The 23,557-nt window shown below is 42.8% G+C and overlaps 1 protein-coding gene across 4 annotated transcripts in view; it reads right to left on the minus strand.

Moving 5' to 3' along the window:
- Positions 1-22,668, minus strand: part of LOC145510508 (uncharacterized) — a 329,761-nt gene extending 307,093 nt beyond the window's left edge. Inside the window, exons 1-4 of one of the 4 annotated variants that reach the window (XR_014057071.1) lie at positions 21,676-22,140; positions 8,219-8,310; positions 7,728-7,791; positions 2,937-3,043 (exon numbers count right to left, since the gene is read on the minus strand). Coding sequence is in view for 1 of the 4 variants with exons in the window: in XM_081501903.1 (XP_081358029.1) it covers positions 7,728-7,791; positions 8,219-8,310; positions 21,676-21,697 (178 nt within the window). In the remaining 3 variants the exon portion in view is untranslated. Of the gene's footprint in view, positions 1-2,936; positions 3,044-7,727; positions 7,792-8,218; positions 10,025-21,675 lie in introns of those variants that run through there. The other 3 variants (XR_014057070.1, XM_081501903.1, XM_081501902.1) reach the window with 3 other exon arrangements.
- Positions 22,669-23,557: the final 889 nt, after the last annotated feature.

The raw sequence follows: 23,557 nt of genomic DNA on the forward strand, positions 1-23,557 counted from the left end.
AACTGTGGTGTTGGAGAAGACTCTTGAGAGTTTCTTGGACTGCAAGGAGATCCAATCAATCCATCCTAAAAGAGATCAATCCTGGGTGTTCATTGGAAGGTCTGATGTTGAAGCTGAAACTCCAATACTTTGGGCACCTCATGCGAAGGGTTGACTCATTGGAAAAGACCCTAATGCTGGGTAGGATCGGGGGCGGGAGGAGAAGGGGACGACAGAGGATGAGATGGTTGGATGGCATAACCAACTCGATGGATGTGGGTTTGGGTGGACTCCGGGAGTTGGTGATGGACAGAGAGGCCTGGCGTGCTGCAATTCATGGGGTCGCAGAGAGTCGGACACGACTGAGCGACTGAACTGAACTGAATAGCAGTGGGTTTCAATCTGACTGCTGAAGCTGTTAGACAACTGAGAACCAAGTTATTACTATTAATGCCAATACCAACCGTTACCCTCCAGTCATATTTTGATTGCACTTGACACATTCTTACAATGTAGTTCAGCAAGTTTTTTCATTCTTATCAGGTTTGCATCACCATAAGCTCATCATACTTGCATTGGTTAGTGGACAAAGAGCAACCTATCAGAATCCGAAAGCAGGATTCTAATTCTTGCTCTGTGCTCTCAAGAGAGCAGAGAGATGGGCTGGTGGGAGCACACCCAGCAGGCAGAGACTAAAGATATTCAGCAACTCAAGAAGAGCTACTTTGTCCATAAAATCCTAGCATTTCTGACATTAGGAGCACTGTTTCGTTAACGTTTATGTCTTCCCATGAGTTGCTCTTACTGTGTAACCCACAAGTGGTCCACAATAGAGGACCACTAGATGGGTGGGAGGGAGGGTGTGTGTGTGTTAATTGCTCAGTCATGTCCAAATCTTCACAACCCCGTGGACTGTAGCCCACCAGTCTCCTCTGTCCATAGAATTCTCCAGGCAAGAGTACAGGAGTGGGTTACCATTCCCTTCTCCAGGGGATCTTCATGATCCAGGTTTTCTGCACTGCAGGCAGATTCTTTACCACTGAGCCACCTGGGAGGCCCTATCAATAATAATATGTTAGGGTGAAATCTTCTCATTCCTTGCCTGTTTATAGCTCCCCAAATCCCACCCCATTATTAGATTCAAGAAGAGGAAATAGAAAGGAAAAGAAGCATGCTTCATTAAAGAGTAGGTATTTGCATCTCACTTTTCTACTACAACAGTTGCCAGTGACTGGCAACAGGAAGGAAAAATCTGCCTTCATGTCATGTGTCTTGGACTCCTCCTCACCCTCACGCACACCTGATCCATCAATATTGTACAAAGGTGAAAAAGGACAGAGCCTTCAAGACTCTGTGTTCTCGTGGTATTTTCAGAGCAATTCATGAGCCTCTTTTAATTCATTTGGTCTCTCTGAGATGTGCTGTGAGCAAGCCCACATGATCAATGATGGAGTGATGTCCAGTCACTTTTTCAGAGTTTTGGTAGAACAATAGGTCTGGAGTTGCATTTTAATAGCAATACTCTTTTACCATCCAGAGTATTTTATTCTTCCGCAAGAATTTTAAACACACACACACACACACACACACACCAGCTTGACTCAAAAGTTTAACACAATGTGAAAAGAACAAAGCTAAGATCCCAAGTATGGATACTTCCTAGCTGAAAGCACTTAAAGTTAGTATATACGACTGCAAGGGGGATGCCAATTTATAGCTAATAATCATCAAGGGAAAATGAAAAAAAATATATATATATTACACACACCCTTCAAATAAGCTTGTAATGGCAGAGTTTTCTTTTTCTTTTATGGACCACATAGCTTGTGGGATCTTAGTTCCCTGCCCAAGGATTGAACCCGTGCCCTCAGCAATGAAAACTGCTGAGTCCAAACCACTGGACTGCCAAGGAGTCCTTCTTTTTCATATTTTTAGTAGTATTATTAGAGATTCATTAGGAGACAATCATTTAATTTCTCTAAAATATTTATGGTTTTTCTGCCCAGGCATATAATTTTTTAAAATGTTTCTTAATACCATATGACACTTAAAACTAAGATTTTGTCCTTCTATCCCTCCAAAACCAAAGAAGAGTCAATTTTGAGCTATGAAGAATCCCTTTTCTATTTTTTTCCTTTTCTTTGGCCATCCCACTCAGCTTGTGGGATCTTAGTTCCCTGACCTAGAATTGAACCCATGCCCCCTGCAGTGGAAGCATAGCATCCTAATCACGGGACCACCAGGGAAGTCCTCCCTTTTCTATTTTGACAGTCATCTTCCAGAAGAACCAGAGAAACTAGCTTCAGTCCCGGAAAAATGCTGCCAAGCACAAGGATATCCTTTCCATCTCCTCATCTTTTGTAAAGCTGAGAGCTGCTCATGTGTTTATCTAAACCTATTCTTCAACAAATATTTGAGGCAAACAAGGAAAAGGCATAGAAAAATTTACTGATAGCGTTAAAAAAAAAAAAAAATTCAGGACATAGAGGAAAAAAATTAGAGAGATCCTAAAAAAAAAATGCAATTATCTGGCATGCCTTAAAGCTAGTCATAACTATTTTAAATTACTTTGCATATAAATACCAGTTATCCCCATGAGAAAACGTAAACCCCAAAGAGAAATGCCTGGAAGTGACTGAGTTATAAATCTAGTGTTCTACAGTAAAGTTATACCATAGAAAAATGTATTATTCCTTTTTCCACACCCCCAACTTGATTTCAGTACTTTCCTGTGAAGCATATTGGCAAAGTAAAACTTTCTGGTGGTGGAAAAACAATAACAACTTGGACGAAAAACAATAACAACTTGGACGCAAATCAAAATAACTGCATCAGACAAAAATCAATAAGGCGGATCTTCAACTCAATTATTTCCCCTCAGGGCATGAAGTGCGCTCATGATGAGATATTTGTAAATATGCTATTGGTATCTGTTTGGTTTGCTTAAACATAGTCACCTCTCAATCCACAGCGCTATTTCACTCTTCTCCTCCCCAAGGCCTCGCCTCCATCCTCAAGAGGTAGTCATCAGAAAATAGGAAGAGGGGTGTTGTCTTGCTGCAAACTGCAGATGGTAAAGGAGTAAATGATCTTATTTTGAAAAGTTTGCCAGAAGGTGGAGAAAAGAGTTTTCAAGGCTTAAGTGAATCAAATTCAGCTTGGCTTCAATATTCTTTGACTAATAAAGGAAGATCTCAAATTCCTCAATTGAAAATAACCAAAATCCTCAAGCAAGATAAAAAACCCTTTTTGTATTCTCTTGAGACCAACTTTAGTGTGTTACGAGGCCTGGGCAAAGCTTTAGGACACCAAATTTCATGTGTGTGTGTACACATATACAGGGTTTCCTTAGAGGCTCAGGAGTTAAAGAATCCGCCTGCAATGCTGGAGTAAAAGGAGATACAGGCTCGATCCTTGGGTCAGTAAGATCCCCTGACGGATGGCATGGTAACTTACTCCAGTATTCTTGCCTGGAGAATCTCATGAACAGAGGAGCCTGGCGGGCTACAGTCCACAGTGTCACACGGAGTTGGACACGACTGAAGGGACTTAGCATGCACATACATATATACATACAGAAGTAGGGCCATTGTTCACATTAATATCCAGGGCAAAGTAAGAGGCCATTTTGGAAAAACAGTCATCACAAATATTGTGGGCAAAGAGGCAAGAAACTGACAGAGACTCTCTTCTTAACCAAAGTGCACTCAAGCTCCTTTAAGCCCTTCTCAGCTCAGCCTCATTCTTGTACCTTGTTCTCAAGAGCGAGAAGCTAGCTGACTCTCCTAGAACCACCTCCTGTCCTCTGAGGATAACTGTTTTCTGATCAAACTCCTCATCTGTGTCCATCTCCCAGGTGATAATGGATCACTTTCACCTGCCTTCAGCAAAAATCCTATTAAATGGGTTTAGCCAGAAATCCCTCTTGGCCCCTGATGTTGACTGTTAGTAACCTCCCACCCACTGACTCCTAACCAGCTCCTTAATTCTTAACCCTAACTCGTCCATGGTACATTTAGAAGTGAACACAACTACACTGATGTCTCTGTTTATCTACTGCAATAGTTCCTCAATAAATATGTTTTTAGCATTTTAACTTCTGTCTGCTCTGGTTTGCTGTGACAGAAGTGCAACAAATTAAAAAAAAAAGTCCATAAAAATAAGGACATTTCTTGGATGGATGTCATGTATGTGAACACCTGCTTTTTTTGTGTGTTTTTTTAATCAATTGAGCTTTAATGTGGAAGAGAGTCATGAATGCAAGCCTGTCTTATGTTCTTGTTTTAAACTGTTAGCTCAAAAATTCTTTCTCTTTTCCATAGAAGTATGTGATAGCTACAGGGATTCAGGATTTCCTATGGTTCCCATGTACTGTACCTTAAAGATGACTCTTCTTTATTTAGAAAAGGAGCTTGTTGTTTAGTCACTAAGTCATGTCCGACTTTTTGAGACCCCATGGACTGTATGTAGCCCACCAGGCACCTCTGTCTATGGGATTTCCCAGGCAAGAATACCGGAGTAGGTTGCCACGCCCTCCTCCAAGTGATCTTCCCAATCAAGGGATCAAACCTGCGTCTTCTGCATTGGCAGGTAGATTCTTTACCACTGGGTAACCAGGGAAGCCCAGAAAGGGAGCTACATTGCAACAAAATATAACCATCTTACATCAGTTCAGTCACTCAGTTGTATCCGACTATTTGGGACCCCATGGACTGCAGTATGCCAGGCCTCCCTGTCCATCACCGACTCCCAGAGTTTACTCAAACACATGTCCATTGAGTCGGTGATGCCATCCAACCATCTTATCCTCTGTCGTCCCCTTCTCCTCCCACCTTCAATCTTTCCCAGCATCAGGGTCTTTTCCAATGAGTCAGCTCTTCGCATTAGGTGGCCAAAGTATTGGAGTTTCACCTTCAGCATCAGTCCTTCCAGTGAACACTCAGGACTGATCTTTAGGATGGACTGGTTAGATCTCCTTGCAGTCCAAGGGACTCTCAAGAGTCCTCTCCAACAACACAGTTCAAAAGCATCAATTCTTCGGCTTACATATCTGATCTTAAAAGGAACTTTGAAGGTGGTCAGGTCACTTTAAGCTTAATCGTTTCAAGTTTCCTCCACCTGGAGCCTTATTCAGTGATCAGTGAGGTTCAGAATGTTGTTCTGGTAACATTTTCTCTTAATCATCTTGGCAAGTGCTAAGAGAGCAGAAGGGAATATTTGGAAGGTTTTTTATGAACAAAATCCAGATGAGGTATTTGTGATTTGAGTGTGGGCTGAGGGAAGAAGAAAATTTTAATGACATAGGAAAGGTAATTAACCCAGAAAATGCCAATACTCATATATTCTGATTTATTAAAGATGTGTAGTTTGTTTTTGAAATTGTCCTGTAGGATGAAGAGCAATGAGATAAACCAGAAAGGCAGGGATGGGGATCTGGCCAAGTAAAGTAACAGGCACTGGGGGAAATGATAAGAGGTAGTTCACCTGAAACTATCACAACTTTGTTAATTAGCTATAGCCCAATACAAAATAAAAAGGTGTTTTGTTTTGTTTTGTTTTAGGATATCTACCTAGAAAGGGAGGTAGGGGTGGTAGCCCACAGAACCCATTAAATGTCCAGCTCAGGCATGGTGATGGTATCTCTGGGCAAGGTGAGCCATCAAAGGTTTTGAAGAAAGTAAGGACCTTGATTGAAGTGGTAGTTTAAACAGTTCCCTGTAAGCCTTGGTCTTTGACGAACCAATGGAGGGGGAAAACACCATAGGCAGAGAAGCCAGTCAGGAGGCTACTGTGATAGACAGTGTATAATGAGGATGAGCCAGCAGGGGTGTGAGATGATGGATCTGAGGAAGCCCCAGAAGGAGAGGTCAGGCATAAGATGCTCTGTTTGGAACATGCATTCAGGAATGGCATTTGGAACACAGCTTCTTGCAACAGCAGAACACGAGGGCTAACATAGGTAACAGGCTATTGGAAATTCAGAACCCAAGTAACAGCTAAAATTCACCAGGTTCCCTCCAGACTTCAGACCGCTTTAACTATACATGAGGTATTGAAACAGCAGCATACTAAACTGTATGAAACCTGCTGCAAAAGCCACAGCTGGCTCTTAGGAGTAGCCCTGCTCAGTAAGCCAGAATTGGAAATGGTTCTACGTATTCCCAGCCTCCTTCTCTTAGCAAACTCTTTACCCTTCTACTTGGGTTGCTCAGCAATAATGCCAGCCAGTTGCTAGGTTAACCTGATACCCTAGGGCCCCTCTCCCTAGGTGAAGCCACTACTAGCTCATGAATGCTGCCCCTGATGCCACAGCAGCTCTCTCCCAGCCCCGAGAGAGCACTGTACTCTGCTGCACCCTCTCAGCCCATCTCCCAGGGAGAACCTCAGCCCTGGTGGTTCATCCCTCTGCCTCCACAACAGCCTTCTTAGCTCCCCTCTGTCTTCATGGCTCCCAGTTTGGGAGAAACATCTTCTCTCAGTAAGAACTTCTAGATGACTCCAAAGTTTGCATCTGACCAGCTTTCACCCAGCCTGTTATCTCATCGAGCTTCAGGGAACCATGAGCTTCCTTCCGTGTCTCCCACTGTGTTCCCTGAAACTGCAAATTCAAGATACTGGGATACATCCAAAAAGTCCACCAATTTGTGATGGTTATTCAATTATGGACTCCATACAGTTCAGCACCATTCAGGTGGCCCAGTGGTAAAAGAACCTGCCTGCTAACGTGGGAGACATAAGAGATGTGGGTTCCAACCCTGGGTCAGGGAGATCCCCAGGAGTAGGAAATGGCAACATGCTCCAGTATTCTTGCCTGGAAAATTTCATGGACCGAGGAGCCTGGCAGGCTATAGTCCGTGGGGCCACAAAGAATCGGACACAGCTGAGCACATACACTCCTAAGGATTCCTCAAAATACTGGGGAACATCCAAAAAGCCCACTCAATTTGTGATGGTTATTCAGTTACCGACTCTCCATGCAGTTCAGCACCATTCAACACTTAAAAGAAAGATCAATGAAGCTCATCTATGCCTGCTGGGATGGAACCACCACTACACTCAGTGAGACAAAGAAGCAAAATACACAGTGGTGTGTACTGCACTCTTCCAGCTACGAAAGGGGCTGTAGGTGGTTGTACTTTTATCAAACAGCTCTGGTTGAATGCTGTTTTTAAATCTTAAGTGGTCAGTCTCAGAAATGCAGTGCCTGTAGATTTGCCCCAGTTGTGAACGCGTCAGGGGAATCAAAACTTACAATGAAATTATTCTAGTCACTGTTTGACTTCTTATATTCTACGGAAATTGGTTAAAAAATAGTTTTCTGCTAATGGCTTGTTTCCAGGATACCATTTTTCCAGTTACTCACAAAGAGCAGAGATTATTAACCCTGTGATTTTATTCCAGGGGCACTGTTCAAAACCGCACTTGCTGCCATCCACAGAGGTTAAGCAGTGAATTATGAATGGCGCAATGATAATGAAATTCTCAGAACGAACTTCTGCGGGCTTCAAGTAGGTTTTCTTGGTGGGGTGAAGGGTGAGCAGAGAGGGGAAAGGCAAGCATTAATAGTCTGAAGGTCTGACACACTCAATTTGATTGTACAGCCTAGTAAGGATGCCCCCAAAGCCTTGATCTGTGAATTTGCCCTAATTCCATGCAACAAACATTGTTAAGTCATAGTTTCGGAGAGACTGGAGAATTAAATGCAGTAGGAACCAATGGTGACAGTAGCTGCTGCCAAATTAACTTACCTGGAGCCTCTTCTGAGCATCCAACAGGAGATTTGTTACCAAACTCTGACCCGGGCAGCTCTCTCTGCAGAAAGAGAAGCGGACTGACTGAAAATGGCTGCCCCACCTCACCCTCCCCTAATGAGTTCACGTGGGATCCGTGCCCTCGCGACCCACCCCCGTCTCAGGTGAGTCCACCAGATGCAGGTCATTAGGAGGCTGGGAGGGACAGAGGGCCGAGTCTGGGCTCAGTGGCAGCCCCCCATCACCAGAAAAAGCTGTAGACACTCCTGTGGGCATGTCAGAAATGCAGAATTACAGGCCAGCCCCTGACCTACAGAATCTGCATTTTAACAAGATCCTCAGGCAATGCATAGGCACACACAATGTGAGGAGTACTGAGGGTGAGCAGCAGGAATGGGAAATGCTGGCTGCATCAAATTTAAAGAAGCAGAAAAGAGGAGGAGGCCCTCCCTTTTTCAGCCTCCCCTTACAAAATGTTCGAAACTTACTCTTCTCAAATCTTGACTTTGGGCAGATACTCTTGCAGAGAAGCATAGCACCCCCAGCTCACCGTGCATCCAGGGAAGGAAGGTGGGGAAACCTGCAATGAAAGCTGAATCTTGAACCTGGTCTGCTGTCAGCAAGTCCTTTATCCTTTCTGATCACACATTCCCCATCAGTAACATGAAGGCTTCAGAACCAGACAGTCTTCTAAGCCTTTGCCTAGGCAGTGATGGTCTATAGTTACCTCACTGAGAAAAAGAATCTCCACTAACAGGTCTCTAGATCACAGATAAAAATGCCCTCCCATCTCCCCCCTTTACTAATCCCTGGATTGCACAGGGCCCCTGTGGGAAAAGCCTCTTTAGCCCTTTCTGACTCCCCTGGTTGTGTTAAGCCACCCATCACTCTGCCACAAGACTCTACGTTTACTTGGGGCCTGCTGGTCTGCTTTTCTCGGACTGTTTCAGCGAGTTCTCTTAGTAACTTTAAAGACGCAGATTTTTTCAAGTCTGAGCTTTCTTCAATATACCTGGGCCCTTCCCAGAAAGAAGGATAACACACACACACACGTACATGTGCAGAATTTGTGAAGATGAAATAATTTAGCTGTTTTGCTACTTGCCACATACGGATAAACACAAGCCACAGTGGCTATCAGCACAGCTGATTATTGTTAACACAGAATCCTGGGGTAAAATGTCTCCTTAAACTTGATCCTTAAAGATCAAGTACCCTAAATTATATTTTTGTTGTTGTTTAGTTGCTAAGTCATGTTCAACTCTTATGCAACTCCAGGGACTGTAGCCCACCAGGCTTCTCTGTTTATGGGATTTTCCGGGCAAGACGTATTGGAGTGGGTTGTCATTTCCTTCTGGGGACCTTCCTGACCCAGGGATTGAACCCGAGTCTCAGGCATTGGCAGACGAATTCTTTACCACTGAGCCACCAAAGGAGTAAAAAATATTTTATTTAAATATCTCTTTTATAATACTATGACATATTGTCCTTCAGGCTCTGAATATCACCATTATTAGTAAAACCAATAGCAGCCACATCATTCCACTTGCTCTCTAGAAGTTTCCCTGACATTATGGACCACAGAGCAACTTTCTGGTCTTCCACCCACCAAGACTGTCTCTTCCTTAGAAAGCCTCTCAGCACCCCTTTTCTCTAGCATAGTCTTTCAGCTTGTGTTCCCTAATTAAGCATTCCCAGTTCCTCTTAAGATGTTGTTTAGCATTTCTTTAGTAGGCTCACAACCCTTTCAAAGCATAGCACCTGGACTTGAAATCAATATTCTGGAAGTGGAATAGGGCAGGACTTAATTAGGGCTGTTTTGCTGGTTCCCTTCTTTGAGAAGGAAGTGAAAGGATCACATCCTATGGCAGGATGTTTATTGAGATATAGTTCATGTTTTGTTCTTTCTGTTTGTCTCACCATGACACCCAGACCAGGTAATGGAACTTTTGTACTCCCATGCTTCTGGGGAAGTTTGCATTGCAAAGTTAAGAGAAGTTGATCCCAGAATGTTCTTAACTTCTCTTTTCCAGGATCTTGTACTTGGCAAACTTGGAGGGTGGCAAGAAGAGCAGAGAGCTTCCCAGGTGGCACTAGTGGTAAAGAACCTGCCTGCCAATGCAGGAGACATAAGAGATGAGGGTTCAATCCTTGGGCCAGGAAGATCCCCTGGAAGAGGGCATGGTAACCTGCTTATGTATTCTTGCCTGGAGAATCTCATGGAGAGAGGAGTCTGGCAGACTACAGTCCATGGGGTCACAGAGAGTTGGACACTACTGAAGCGACTTAACATGAAGGCGTGCAAAAAAAGCAGAGATAGAGTAGTGCCAATGCAATAGAAGGGTTAATGCAAGAGGAAAAAAAAGACGAGATGCCCCAAGTATGGGCAGCAGATGGAGATAATCCACAAAGTTGTGGAGAACTTTGCTGTGTTAGATTCAATAGACATGGCCTGTTTTTGGAGAGTGGAGTGCCTGCCTGAGGTGACCGGGGGAGTTGGATTCCAGTCCTTGAAGATCTCACCTGGGTAAACAAATATTCTTGGGATAAGCTTGGCATGAAGGGAACTGAGACATTTGTCTTCAAGAGATTCCATTTTCCCCGCTCAGACTTGGTAATGGGGATTTCAGTGCAGTCTACGATGGACTGAAAATAAAGGAATATTTCCCCCACATTCCAGCAATAACTCAGGTCTCCAAAACTTGGATGTGACTGAGGGAAAGGGAATGGAGCCTCCAGAAATGACTGAGATATACTTTCCCTACAGCCTCCCAGGCTATAGGTTAAGTTTGATTTAGAGAAAATGAAATGCTTTCATTTTGTTTTATATCTGCACTTATTGTTTAAATTTTATTTCTATTATAACTATATGAAGTATTGTGAAGGGACTCAATGATTTCTTGCCTCTGTGAAAGTCCTATCTAATCTAGAGCTAACACTTTGATTTTGCTTGATAATGAAAGGAATTATAGTCAATGGAAACCAATGTGACTACTTGTCATTTTGTCTCTGTATGTCTTACTTTCCTCCTCTGACAAATGGAGATAATAATGACATAACTTCACAAAGATTACTGACAGTATGTGAGGGTCCCATGCAGATGGCCATAAATTTTTAATAACCATGGGATTTGTGGAATGTGTTTAGGATATTGGTTAAAAACTTGGGTTCCAGGGTCAGAACATCTGGGTTTACACCCTAGCTCTATGTGAGCCTGCATGGTTTTGGATAAGCTAGTTACCCTCCCAGCTCTCAGTCCTTCCATTTCTTTAACTTTAAGATGGGGATAATAATAGTAGCTAGTTTGTAAGAAGGCATGAAAATTAAATAACATAACCCATGTAATGTCACCAGCAACATGCTTGGTACATGCTAAGTGTTAATTAACTATTAAACATTGGGGAAATTGAGATAAAGCATTTAAAAAAATTAAATACATCATGAAAGTGTTGTCATCATTATTAAGTACTTGGTATTCTATTGATTTGAAAAGAAATTTTCCTATTTTTAAACATCTGGACCTAAAATGTATATAATTATAACAACAAAAGGAGAGAAAACATTTATATCCACAGATGGGGACTATTACTTGTTGGGGTCTAAAAATAATACAACACCGTGCTATAACTCAGATCCAGTTTCCATAAATACTCTTTTGATGATTAAATGACGGAGAAGTAAATGGCAATACTCAAAACTTCTTTTGTGAATATATGTCTGAATATGGACATCTTTAAAATGAAACAGTTTCCTTAATTTGCCAGGCAGATGATACAAAGGTTTAATCAATAATTCATCTTAGCAAAGAAACTCATTACTCAGCCAAGGCTATGACGAAAATCCTGTTAGGAAGGCTTGCTTTGGCTAAACAAGACAACTAAATTAAGTGCAAAGTGAATAACCCAACTCTATAAATCATTCATTTCAGGATTAAACATTATGAATTTCTCCATTAAATATGCATCCCAGGCCTGGGCACATATTAACTTCTATATTACTCAGTCCTGAGAGATAGTTAATACAGTCCTCTGGGAGTCTCTATGGAACTACCAGTGTACTGAGTAGAACAAAAGCAAATAATGGAGAGTTTTGGAGAAGCCAAGAACTGAAAGCCAAAAGTCCTCAAAGCCATATTTCACACAACCTGGGCGCCCCTTCCAACTTACTCTGAAGGCTGGTCATCCTCTTCTGTGTAAATGCTGTGAGTGGGGGCTTTGCTACCCATTTTTGATAAAGCTCTTTCTATTTCAAGTGGCAGAAAACTCAACTCAAGCTAGCTTAAGCAAAATGGGGATTTACTGCATCATATCTCAGAACATGAATAATCTAACTTCATACTTTCAGTCTTGGCATAATCAAGACTCCGTCAATGTCACCAGGGTTTAATCTTTATTCCCATGTTCACTCTGAGCTCCTCCTCTTCTCAAGTGGACTCCCCTTGTGGTGGCACAGTGGCAGCTGCAGCCCTCTGTTTTGTCCTTCAGAGTGAGTAGGTAAAGATCCACACCTCAATAACTCAAAGAAACCCAGAATTGTTTCTGGCTCTGACTGGCCTAACTTGGGCTGGTGCCCATCCCTGATTCATTCATTATTGTGAGAAGTGGGGTAGGTCTGTGCAGTGCTCTGATATCCTAGGCTCAGTTTACATGCCACGGTTGGCAGGGGGATGAGTCAGCTGCAATGGAACGATAGTGCAAAGGAAGAAGAGAGGTATCGAAGGAATCAGTCCAAACAGAAAAGCAGAACAAATGAATGCTTAGTGACCAAAATCCTACTCTACACAATATTCACCACTGACCATTACTCTAACTTGTTCTAGGAAAGTAATCCTTTAATTAGATATAAATTGAGTTTTGGAATTTCCATTCCCAGTCCTTTGCCTTCTGGAATCACATAGAACAAGACAATTTTCTCTTCCCAATGGCAGTTCTTCAACTTTTTGTAGATAGACATCAAATCCCCTTTGGTCTGCTGTCCTCCACATTAAATGTATAACATACCGGGAAATAGACTTTTTAGATTGAGAATAAATCAAGGTATGCTATTAAGCAGATTTTATAAGCTTATTGTGAAACTAAACATAACTTTTTGTTCTGTTTATCTTTGTTTCAAAGAAACTAATTTTATTAATAACACTGGCAGGGCTACTAGGAAAATAAACATTTTCAAGGACAGTTATATTAAGTAATATCAATTAGGTAATTTACACTAAGCATCCAATTGACACAAAACACCTGAACAAAACATTTTAAAATATTCTTTAAAATATCAAAGAGCTAACAAAATAATGAAAAACCACTAGATCTAAAACTAAAGAATATGCCAACCCAGAGACACAATAGTACAACTCAAAGTTTCTTTTGCCATAGAAGCATCTTCTGATCTGGAAGGGATATCTGCAGTTTTGTTTGGGCTGCCTGATGAAGTCAGAGGGAAAGTGTCAAGGTCTAGAATTCACCAAAGTTAGGGACTTTGATAGACCACTATCCAACATAAACTAGGACAAAATGGGCTATACACTCAGGATAAGGATGAACCTGGGGTCAAACGGGCTTGCAACTGTCACCAAGTCATCTAAGTAACTCATGAAACTTCAAGCTTTGAAGATGAATTATGGTAGCCCTAGATTGGTGACAAAATGCCTAGAAAAAGCAAATTCGAAAAGTTCTTTTTGGAGAAGATCACATCATACTGGTGCTCATACAATCAAGATAGCCAGGCATACAAGAAATTAAGACAAGAGTAAGAACCTACAGAGACAAAGTACCACAAAAACAGAGCTGAAAAGACCTCAAGTAGTGGAATATATAGACATGTAACTAAATCACTTTGCTGTACACCTGAAACTGACACAATATTGTACATCAATTCTATTTCAACAATGACAAAAGACTAAGCCAAAACACTCTCACAAGAAAACACAGGGGTATATTTTCATTACCTTGGGTTTGGATATGGATTCTTAAAGATGATACTAGGATAACCAGCAACAAAATAAACAAATAAACAAAATCAATTCATCAACATTAAAAACTCTTGTGCAAAGGACATTATCAAGAAAGTGAAAAGACAACTTATGGAATGGGAAATCATACTTTCAAATCATGTATCTGATAAGAAATGAATATCCAGAATATATAAAGAATGCCTACAACTCAATAACAAAAAGACAAATCCAATTTTAAAATAGGAAAAAACTTAAATATATGCTTCCCCAAAGAGAATACACAAATGACCAATAAGCATATGAAAATAGGCTCAACATCATTAGCCATTAGTGAAATGCAAATCAGAATCAGGAGATACCATTTTATACCTACTAGAATGGCTAATCATGTTTGTTTTTAAGAAAATAAAGAGTGTCGGTGAGAAAGCAGGACAACTGGAACCCTTGTACATTGATGGTGCGAATAAAAAATGGTGCGCCCACTGAGGAAAATGGCATGGTACTTCCTCAAAAAGCTGAATGTAGAATCACCATGTTTCCCAGCAATTCATCTTAGACATCCACCCCCAAAAATACTAAGCAGGGGCTTTAACAGATGCTTGTACACCAGTGTTCATTGCATTATTCATGATATCCAAACAGTAAAAACAACCCAAGTGTCCATGACAGATGAATGGATAAACAAAACATGATGTATACATACAATGGAATACGATTCATTCATAAAAAGGAATGACGTTCTGATACATGCTACAACACAGATGAAAGTTACAAACATTACACTATATGAAATAAGCCATACATGAAAGGAAAAATATTATATGATTTCACTTATATGAACTATCTAGAATAGGCAAATTCAGAGAGACAGAAAGTAGAATGGTGGTTGCCCGGGGCTGAGGGAAGAGGGAATGGGGAGTTATTGCCTAACAGTTACCATGTTTCTGCTTGGGATGATGAAAAAGTTTTGGAAATATATAATGTACATATTGCTCTACAACACTGTGAATGTAATTATACTGCTGAATTATACATTAAAATGGACAAAATGGAAAATTTTACATTATATATACGTGGAGATATATATATATATATATAATGACAATTTTTTTAAAGAAAGAATCCAGATAGAAACTAGAGCAATTTTCTTATAGTCTTCACCACTTAGTGGGGGTGGAAAACCCTCATAATGAACCAAGATATATAAGATGGATTTAAAATTCAAATAGAAAATAAGTCAGCATACAGTAACATAAACATTCAGTGTACTGTCTACATTCCACATTCTTGGTGTTTTAAAATTATGATTCAAGTTCAAAATGGTGCTCTTACTGTAGTTCAAAATTCTCCATCATACTGGAAGTCCAAAGGGGTGGCTGGTAGCTACCAAAGACACAAATGAGAGGCAGGAAAGGACAGCAAATGACAACCATCAACAGATATACTGAAGCCACAAGAGGAATTTAGTATGGAAAACAGAATTAAGTCAAAAGCCAAACCTCAGAGGTGCTCAAGAAAACTAGCTGTGAACCAGGAGTAATAGCTGAGAGTAAGAACCACAGACGAAGTGGGTCAACGCTCTGGGGTCGACCATGGTAGACCACAGAAGAGAAAATCAGAGCCGAGCACCAGGCACAAAGGTAAAGATAAAGCAAGGTCAGGGTTCAGAAGAGGCGGTCCAGGCAGAGGGGTCAGGAGCTGGGAAGGGTAATAGGCACACTATGTGAGCGTGGGCCTCTGAGCCACCCTAAAGGGTCTCCTGCACCCTGCTTCAGAGCTCTACCAAGTGAAGTTATAAAAAACACAAGTAATAGGACACAATTCCAGACTCACTGAATCAGCATCTCCAGACAGCTTATTAAAAAGCAGAGCGATAACTGCTGACAAAGGTTCATCTAGTCAAAGCTATGACTTTTCCAAGAGACATGTATGGATATGAGAGTTGGACCATAAAGAAAGTTGAGTGCTAAATAATTGATGCTTTCAAACTGTGGAGCTGGAGAAGACTCTTGGGAGTCCCTTGGACTACAAGGAGATCACACCAGTCAATTCTCAAGGAAATCGACCCTGAATGTTCATTGGAAGGACTGATGCTAAAATTCCAATACTTTGGCCACTTGATGTGAAGAGCCGACTCATTGGAAAAGACCTTGATGCTGGGAAAGATTGAGGGCAGGAGGAGAAGGGGGCAACACAGGATGAGATGGTTGGATAATGTTATCGACTCAATGAACATGAGTGTGAGAAAATTCAGGGAGCCTGGTGTGCTGCAGTCTGTGGTATCAGACACAACCAGTTGGGCATGACTTAGTGACTGAACAACAAACAATATGCATTTTAGCATTGTTCCCAGATGCTTCTTATGGGCTTCCCTGATAGCTCAGATGGTAAAGAATCCACCCGCAATGCAGGAGACCCCGGTTCGATTCCATGGTCAGAAAGATCCACTGAAGAACGGATAGGCTACCCACTCCAGTATTCTTGGGCTTCCCTTGTGGCTCAGCTGGTAAAGAATCTGCCTGAAAGGCAGGAGACCTGGGTTCAATCCCTGGGTTGGGAAGATTCCCTGGAGAAGGGAAAGGCTACCTACCCACTCCAGTATTCTGGCCTGAAGAATTCTATGGACTGTATAGTCCATGGGGTCGCAAAGAGTCAGACACGACTGAGTGACTTTTACTTCACTTCACTTCAAATGCTTCTTAGGCTCTCCAAATTGTGATAACTACAGGTCATTCACTCAGCTTCTGAGATAGACCACCAGTCCCCAGGTTCAACACTAGCCCATAGGATCGATCCTCACTGGGGGCTTGCAGGTCGTGCCAGCAAGTTTTAATAAACACAGACTCTGAGCTTGTGGGGCTGGAGAGGGAACTATGACACCAGCGCCTACTAGTCATGGAGCACCCACCCTGTGCCATGCTTTCCTGGCATTGCTACATTTAATGCTTACTTATGAGGAGAGTCCCATGATCAGGCCCAATTTATAGATGATGAAGCTGAGACTAACAGAAGAAAAGCAGTGTATCCTGGGCCTCCTGGCCTGGCCAGCTTCAGGTTCTGGGCCAGTTTGACTCCAAGGCCTATGCTCTTTCCATATATCACAGTTTACAAAATATTTCAACAATTGTTTTAAAAATGTAGGGGCTAGAAAAGGAGGTTTCAGTATTAGTTGATGCTGAGTCTTTGGTTAATGGAAAACACCTTTTTCACCATGGCAAGCCCAGGGCATTATGGGGAAGCAAGACTGAACTGTCTTCTCTAATTATCTTGATCCCCCAGCCCGAAGGGATTGTCAGGTTATGTAATCTCGATCAGCCTTTTTAATTTTTTATTTTCACTTCAGTGAAGAAGGGTCTGAGATTAAGTTTGGGAAGAGATTGAAAACCAAAGCTCAGAGGAATATATTAAAATGATGCTGAGGCATCCTGAATCATGAGGGGAAAAAATGATAGAACTTTGTTGATGGAGCTGCTGAAGGAAGATAAGACACTGAAGGCATCTCAAAGGGAAAGGGGGGCTGGGATGGGAAAGAGAACAGAGCAGAGGGAAGAGATAACCGGGTGGAGAGCAGAGATAAGAGGCAGGGTGAGGCAAGGCCAGGAGGAAGACAGCCAGAATGGATTCTCTGCAGGCTCTCCAGGACTCTGCCTTTCTCTCTCTTGTCTCTCAATATATCTTAAAAGGGAGGAAGGAGGCCATATTTGTAGTAAATTTGTACTATACCTTAAATGTTCAATTCGGATCACTCAGTCTCTGTGCCTGAAAACACAGCCACATTTGCTGGTAAATCTAAACCAGTCTCTTCAAGACTGTGAGACCCAGGCCCGAGACCCTCTGGCATCGTGTCCTTTACATCATGGCATCATGGCATCATCCCCCTCTCCCATTTCTGCTAAGTCACTTCAGTCGTGTCCGACTCTGTGCGACCCCATAGACGGCAGCCCACCAGGCTCCCCCGTCCCTGGGATTCTCCAGGCAAGGACACTGGAGTGGGTTGCCATTTCCTTCTCCAATACATGAAAGTGAAAAGTGAAAGTGAAGTCGCTCAGTCGTGTCCGACTCTTAGCGACCCCATGGACTGCAGCCCGCCAGGCTCCTCCATCCATGGGATTTCCCAGGCAAGAATACTGGAGTGGGGTGCCATTGCCTTCTCCCTTCCATTTCTGGGCTGGTCATATTCAGACAAACATATGCAGGGAGAACGCCTGATTTTACTGAGGTTATTAGGGGGAGACCCACAACTCCCAGCTGACTATCCTTCCCACCTCACACACTAGCATAATCACTGGGAGGTCACCCCAGCACTTTGTGTGCCTGGAGGGGCCAGAGCACAGGGTGGAGCCTTTGGCTTTGGAGCTGCTCCACAGCTTGAGTCCCAGCTCGACTGCAGGCGAGTTACTCTCTGTATCTGAGCTTCCATTTCCTCATCTCTCAAACAGGGATAAGACTGGCAGCTCTCTCACAGAGTGATTGTTATAATGAAATAAAATAATACACGTACAGTGCTTAGGGTAGTGCCTGGCACACAGAAGTGCTCAAATTGTGTTCGTCTGACTGCTGGCCCTGTTAGTAGGTCCAAGTGCAAAGCTGGGTGCATATGGCAGGAACCCCATGAAGATGATATTGACCCCCTGGGTTGAGGAGTCAGGATGCTTGATTCTAATTCTATCTCATTCACCATCAAGGGAAACAGGGGTGTCACTGGACTTCTCTGTGCTTCCATTTATCTCCTCTATAAAATGGAGTTCTGCCCTTCCTCTGACACTGACTGTTATGTGTTTTAAAATGCTTAGGAAAGCATGAGACAGCATAGAAATACAGAAGTGGTCCCTTCCATTACTCTAACACTGAACTTTTACCAAGCTGATCACTCACTACTGAGCTTATCAACTTTCACTGTAGCTAAGAACTGTTGCTATAATTTTCCTTCCACTCATAGGGTGGAATGTTTCCTCCTTCCTCCATTGACTCCAGACACTGGCATCAAAGTCACAGCTGCAAGGAAGTGTGCAGGCTGAATTCCAAACTTTCATTCTTTTTTCTCTGTTCCTTCTTTTTGCTTCTCAGGTACATTAGAAGTGATTCGAGTCTATATATTTTGCGCTGAGCCTAATAAAGACAGAAATGGCTTTATAGACTATAAGTGTCTGGGAATGAGGAGCAGTTCGGTCTAGTTCATTCTTAGACCCCAGCACCCAGTAGGACCCTTGGCACATAGGAGACCTCCAGCACACTTTTGTTCGATGAATGAATGTGGTTGAAATCAAGATTGTTTACCCAACAACTATTCCCAGTTTCTCCATGCAGACTGATCCTAAGTTTTGGCTGAATGGCAGTGTGCATAGCCTGTAATAATTGGTGTAAATTGGTCCCAGACAGCTCAGTCCCCCTTGCTAAAGGATGGTTCTGTGACCCAGTGAAATGTATGGGCAGTGAAATATATAGGGAAGTTCTCTGGTTGATTCTAGGAAATATTTCCCTTTTTGATAAAAGGTAAGTATCATATTAGGGGGAAAGTCCCATTTCCCATCTACCTCTTCCTTCCTGCTTGGGATGCTTTTGTGGAAGGGTATTTTAGAGCTGTGGCAGCCATCTTGGGACTAAGAGGGAAGAGTCAAGGAAAGTCACAAAGACTCTAACATCTCATTGTCAACTAAAGAATGTCACTCCCCATCTGGCTCAACAAGGATTGAGTAACTGCCCCTCCAGCTGCTGACCTTTAACATATCCGAAGGAAGTTCAGGGTGGAGATCAGGAATAAGGCTCTCTGTGCTCTGGGGAAAAGGGCAGAACAGGCCTTCTGATAATTAGATATTTTGAGGGGAAAATTTTTATGAACTTGGATTCTTGCATCTTCACATACTTAGAAAAGCACTAAAACCATTAACTGTTCCTTGTGACCAACAGTGACCTAGTGTCACTGCTAAGATATCCAGTCCTTGTAACTAGCAGTGACCTTCTACAGAGATGCGTGCTTGGTTATTGTACTCCTGTCACCAAATTCACGTATACACAGGGACTCCTATTACAATTATGTGCCAGAGGGCAAAGGGCTGCCTTTTGACCACGTTGCTTGTTCTACACAAAGGTTTCCACTGAACCCATTCTCCACATTTCCCTTGTCATCTTACTGTCATCTCATTATCCCTCTGATATCTCTTAACAGACTACTAACATCACCTTGTCACTCCAGACATTCCTTCTCTGTTTATCTTTGTTGTTTTCTCATTATCACTTTCCACAGACCAAATATTATATCTTGGTTTTTAATTACTTTAATGGGCCTTGTCCACAGTAATTGGGACATTGAAGTCATTATCCTGTCTCCTCAGATATTCTTGAGAAATTTTATTGATCATGTCTTAGAGCAAAATCACATGGGGGTACTAGACCCACATAAACTTGTAACTTAGGCCAAGAGTTATCCTGATTAATTAGCAACATTGCTTTCTGGTGCAAAGCTGCCCTCCCTGTAGACCAGTGCTGTGCAAACACGGCTGTATAGTAGAATTACCTGAGGTGCTTTCAAAACTCCTGGAGCTCAGGTCTCCCCATGGCAGTTAAACCAGGACAGCAGAGGGGAATCCAGCGTCAGGAGTTTTTTAAGTTCCCCACAAGGTTCAGTGTACAGACACATTTGAAGATCAGCGCTTTAGACAAGTACTTCTTGATCTTTAATGTGCATGTGAATCACACAGAGGCCTTGTTTAAATGCAGATTCTGAGGGTCTGAGGTGCCACTGATGGTCTGCATTCCTAACAAGCTCCTAAGTGATGACAATAGCTGTCTGAGGCCCGCATTTTGCAGAACAAGGGTCTAGAATATAGATTTAGTAGCCTATTCTAATGCTGGAGGTGAAAGTGTTAGTCACTCAGTCATGTCCAACTCTTTGAGACCCCATACACAATAGCCTGCCAGCCTCCTCTGTCCATGGAATTCTCCAGGCAAGAACACTGGAGTGGGGAGCCATTCCCTCCTCCAGGGGGTCTTCCTGACACAGGATCTCCTGCCTTGCAGGCATATTCTTTACAGTCTGAGCTACCAGGCCAAAATTAAACTCCCCTTGGGTCCAATTGCAAAGTCACAGAAAAAAAAAAAAAAAAGCCTGAATTAAAGCCAAGTGCAGGGACACTATATTAAAGAACTCAGAGGAGTGTTGCTTTTTATCTCCAATTTAGGTATGTACTTGGGCTGACCAACCATCCCAGTTTGTCAGACACCGAGGTGGTGAGGTTCTTGCGTGCCAGAATTTTCAGTCTTAAAACTGGGACAAATTGGTCACTCTAGTTAATGGCGGCAGCTCTAAGAAAAGCAACAGTCAAGCTTCGCACTTCAGCGTCCGATTCCTCCTTTCTGGGAATAGGAGGGAGTCCGACAGGGTCAAGTGTGTGCTGGGAAAGACAAGCATAAGGAAAAGACACGTGAGTTGCAGGCCCAATAAGAGCTTAAAGGATGTGACTTCAAAAGAGTAAAGAATCAAGCAGATCCAAGTGGAATTAGAAAATTCTGAGAAGATTATCATATGGCCAAAGATACTCTTATCCTATCACCTGGGGCTCCCCAGTGGTAAAGTATCTGCCTGCTAATGCAGGAGACTCAGGAGACACAGTTTGATCTCTGAGTCGGGAGGATCGCTTGGAGAAGGAAATGGCAACCCACTCCAGTATTCTTGTTTGCAAAATCCCATGTACAGAGGAGCCTGACAGGCTACAGTTCATGGAATTGCAAGAGTCAGATATGAGTGAGCCCAGCACTCAGTACGTACAGATTAATCTAGGGCTTGTGGTTTAGCTCTCTGTTCTAGCACTAGCTTTCTGTATAGCCCAGTTGGTAACCCATTCCTCCTCTCCGGGCCTCAGATTCAGCAACTAAGAAATGGGAGTTCAAAGTATGTGAAGGGTCTTTCCTGCTTCCCCATCCCCCGATGACTTATGCAACATGAATAAAGCTACCACTGCAGAAGTACACATTAACAGCACAATTAGATAGTGAACCCACCTTCTGTTTTGGGAGCAGCCATCTCCAAGGCTCCCCAGGGTCCTGCATGGCAGCATTAGCTTCATCATATTCAGGAACACTTCCCATTGCTGGCCTTTGATGCTCAGAGAGTGAGAACTCACAGTTCATTTCTTTTTTTTCTTGAGAACGTAACATGTTTACAAATCTAAATGAAACTCTATCTCAGACCCAGCCTTTCTGTTACAAGTGGCTTCCTCCTTCTGCTCTTGCCTCCAGGCAGGGAACCCACTTCTCAACTTTTTGTTTTCTTCAGAGAGACAGAGTCTCCCCAGCCACCCATTGCAGGATTCCTGTTAACCTTTCATTAAGCCTGCTGACAGCTGGTTTCATTTCTTCATAACTTAGTTCAACACATTCCCCATTTCAGTGGGTCCCACCTGGCTTCATTAAGGTTCCTGCCAGCTTCTCCACTAGCAGCTTCCTCCACAAATGCAAATAGACTCTGAGTAAATAATATGAGGACTGGGGAAGACTGAGCTATAAAGGGGTTGGCACTGGAGAACCATCATAACTCTCAGGTTGCCCTGGATCTGAGTCAACTAAAATCTAATTCAGACCAACTCCGGTCAATGCCTTTTAATGTGTGAAGTCTTAAACAAGGGTTGTCATGGTGAACGACGGGGTAGTGGTTAGAGCGTGGAGTCCTTCAGGTCTGGTTCCAGACCAGCTCTGTCACAGGGGTAGGACTATGAGCAAATTCTTTCAGCTCTTTCTGTTTTTCTGTTTTCTCGAGAATAATATACCTGTTTCACTGGGCAGCTGTGAGGCTCCAGTGATCTTGCCTTCATTTTTTAATTGGAGGATACTTGCTTTACAATGTTGTGTTGGTTTCTGCCATAGAACAAGGTGAATCAGCTATAAGTATACATATGCCCCCTCTTGACTGTCAAGGTTGTCACAGAGTAAGGGTTTATCTCCCTGTGTTATACAGCAACTTCCCACTAGTTATCTATTTTACACACAGTAATGTATGTTTCAATGTGGTAGAGACCCTGGAACACAGCAAATGCTTCTAAGGATGAGATGTTATCTCTTTCACTTAGCCTAGAAAGGCCAAGGTCCAGGTTGCGGAATTAGGCTGCTCTAAATCCTCAAGGTCCGATTGTGGTCCTACCGCGTAAAAACAGCTGTCAGAGCTCTGTCTCCACTAAAGTCTTTCCTTGTGGAAACAGAAACATAACACTGGTTCCCTTCTATTGCATTTCCTATGTGGGTTTTGTCTCATTTAAATTTTTAAGCTTCTTGAGGGAAGCGATTCCCTCTTCTGGGCCACCCACACAGTGGATACTAGGGGGTTGTTTGTAGATGCTACCAGTTCAGCCTGATGGTACAGAGAGGGAAAGAGGAACAAGTACCCCAACCGCCTGCTCTGATCAAGGAGTCTCAGGGTAAGAATTCTGGATATATTCATTCTTTATCCTGTGACTCCCACCCTCCACCCCCTAGACCTTTGAATCTCACACTGGCTCTCTTGTTCCAGTTCGTGGCCATACAGTTCGAGGATGTTATTTACGAAGTGTGGTGTGAGTGCCTGTTAAGTGGACACACAACATTCCATGTCAGTTCAGGCCACCTCACTCCCACATCTTCACTCCTCCGTATCAGCTGCCCGGCCTCTGAGTTCCCCACTGCAGCCTGGGGCAGAGCCTAAGGGTGTTTCCTCTATGTCCCCTTGAGTGGAAAATAGGAGACAGGAATCTCACTAATGCATTTGGAAGATTCCTCTGCCACAGCATGGAGGACAAATTGGAGAGGGAAAGGAGTGAAGTTGGTGAGTGTAGTTAGAAGCTACCCTAAGAATCCAGCAGAAAGTAGTGCTAGCTTGACTGAAGGCTGATGACTCCACTGGGACCTTGGCCAT

This window comes from Giraffa tippelskirchi, chromosome 6 (assembly GCF_054371585.1).
Source record: "Giraffa tippelskirchi isolate mGirTip1 chromosome 6, T2T-mGirTip1v1.2.pri, whole genome shotgun sequence".
Lineage (NCBI taxonomy): Eukaryota > Metazoa > Chordata > Mammalia > Artiodactyla > Giraffidae > Giraffa > Giraffa tippelskirchi.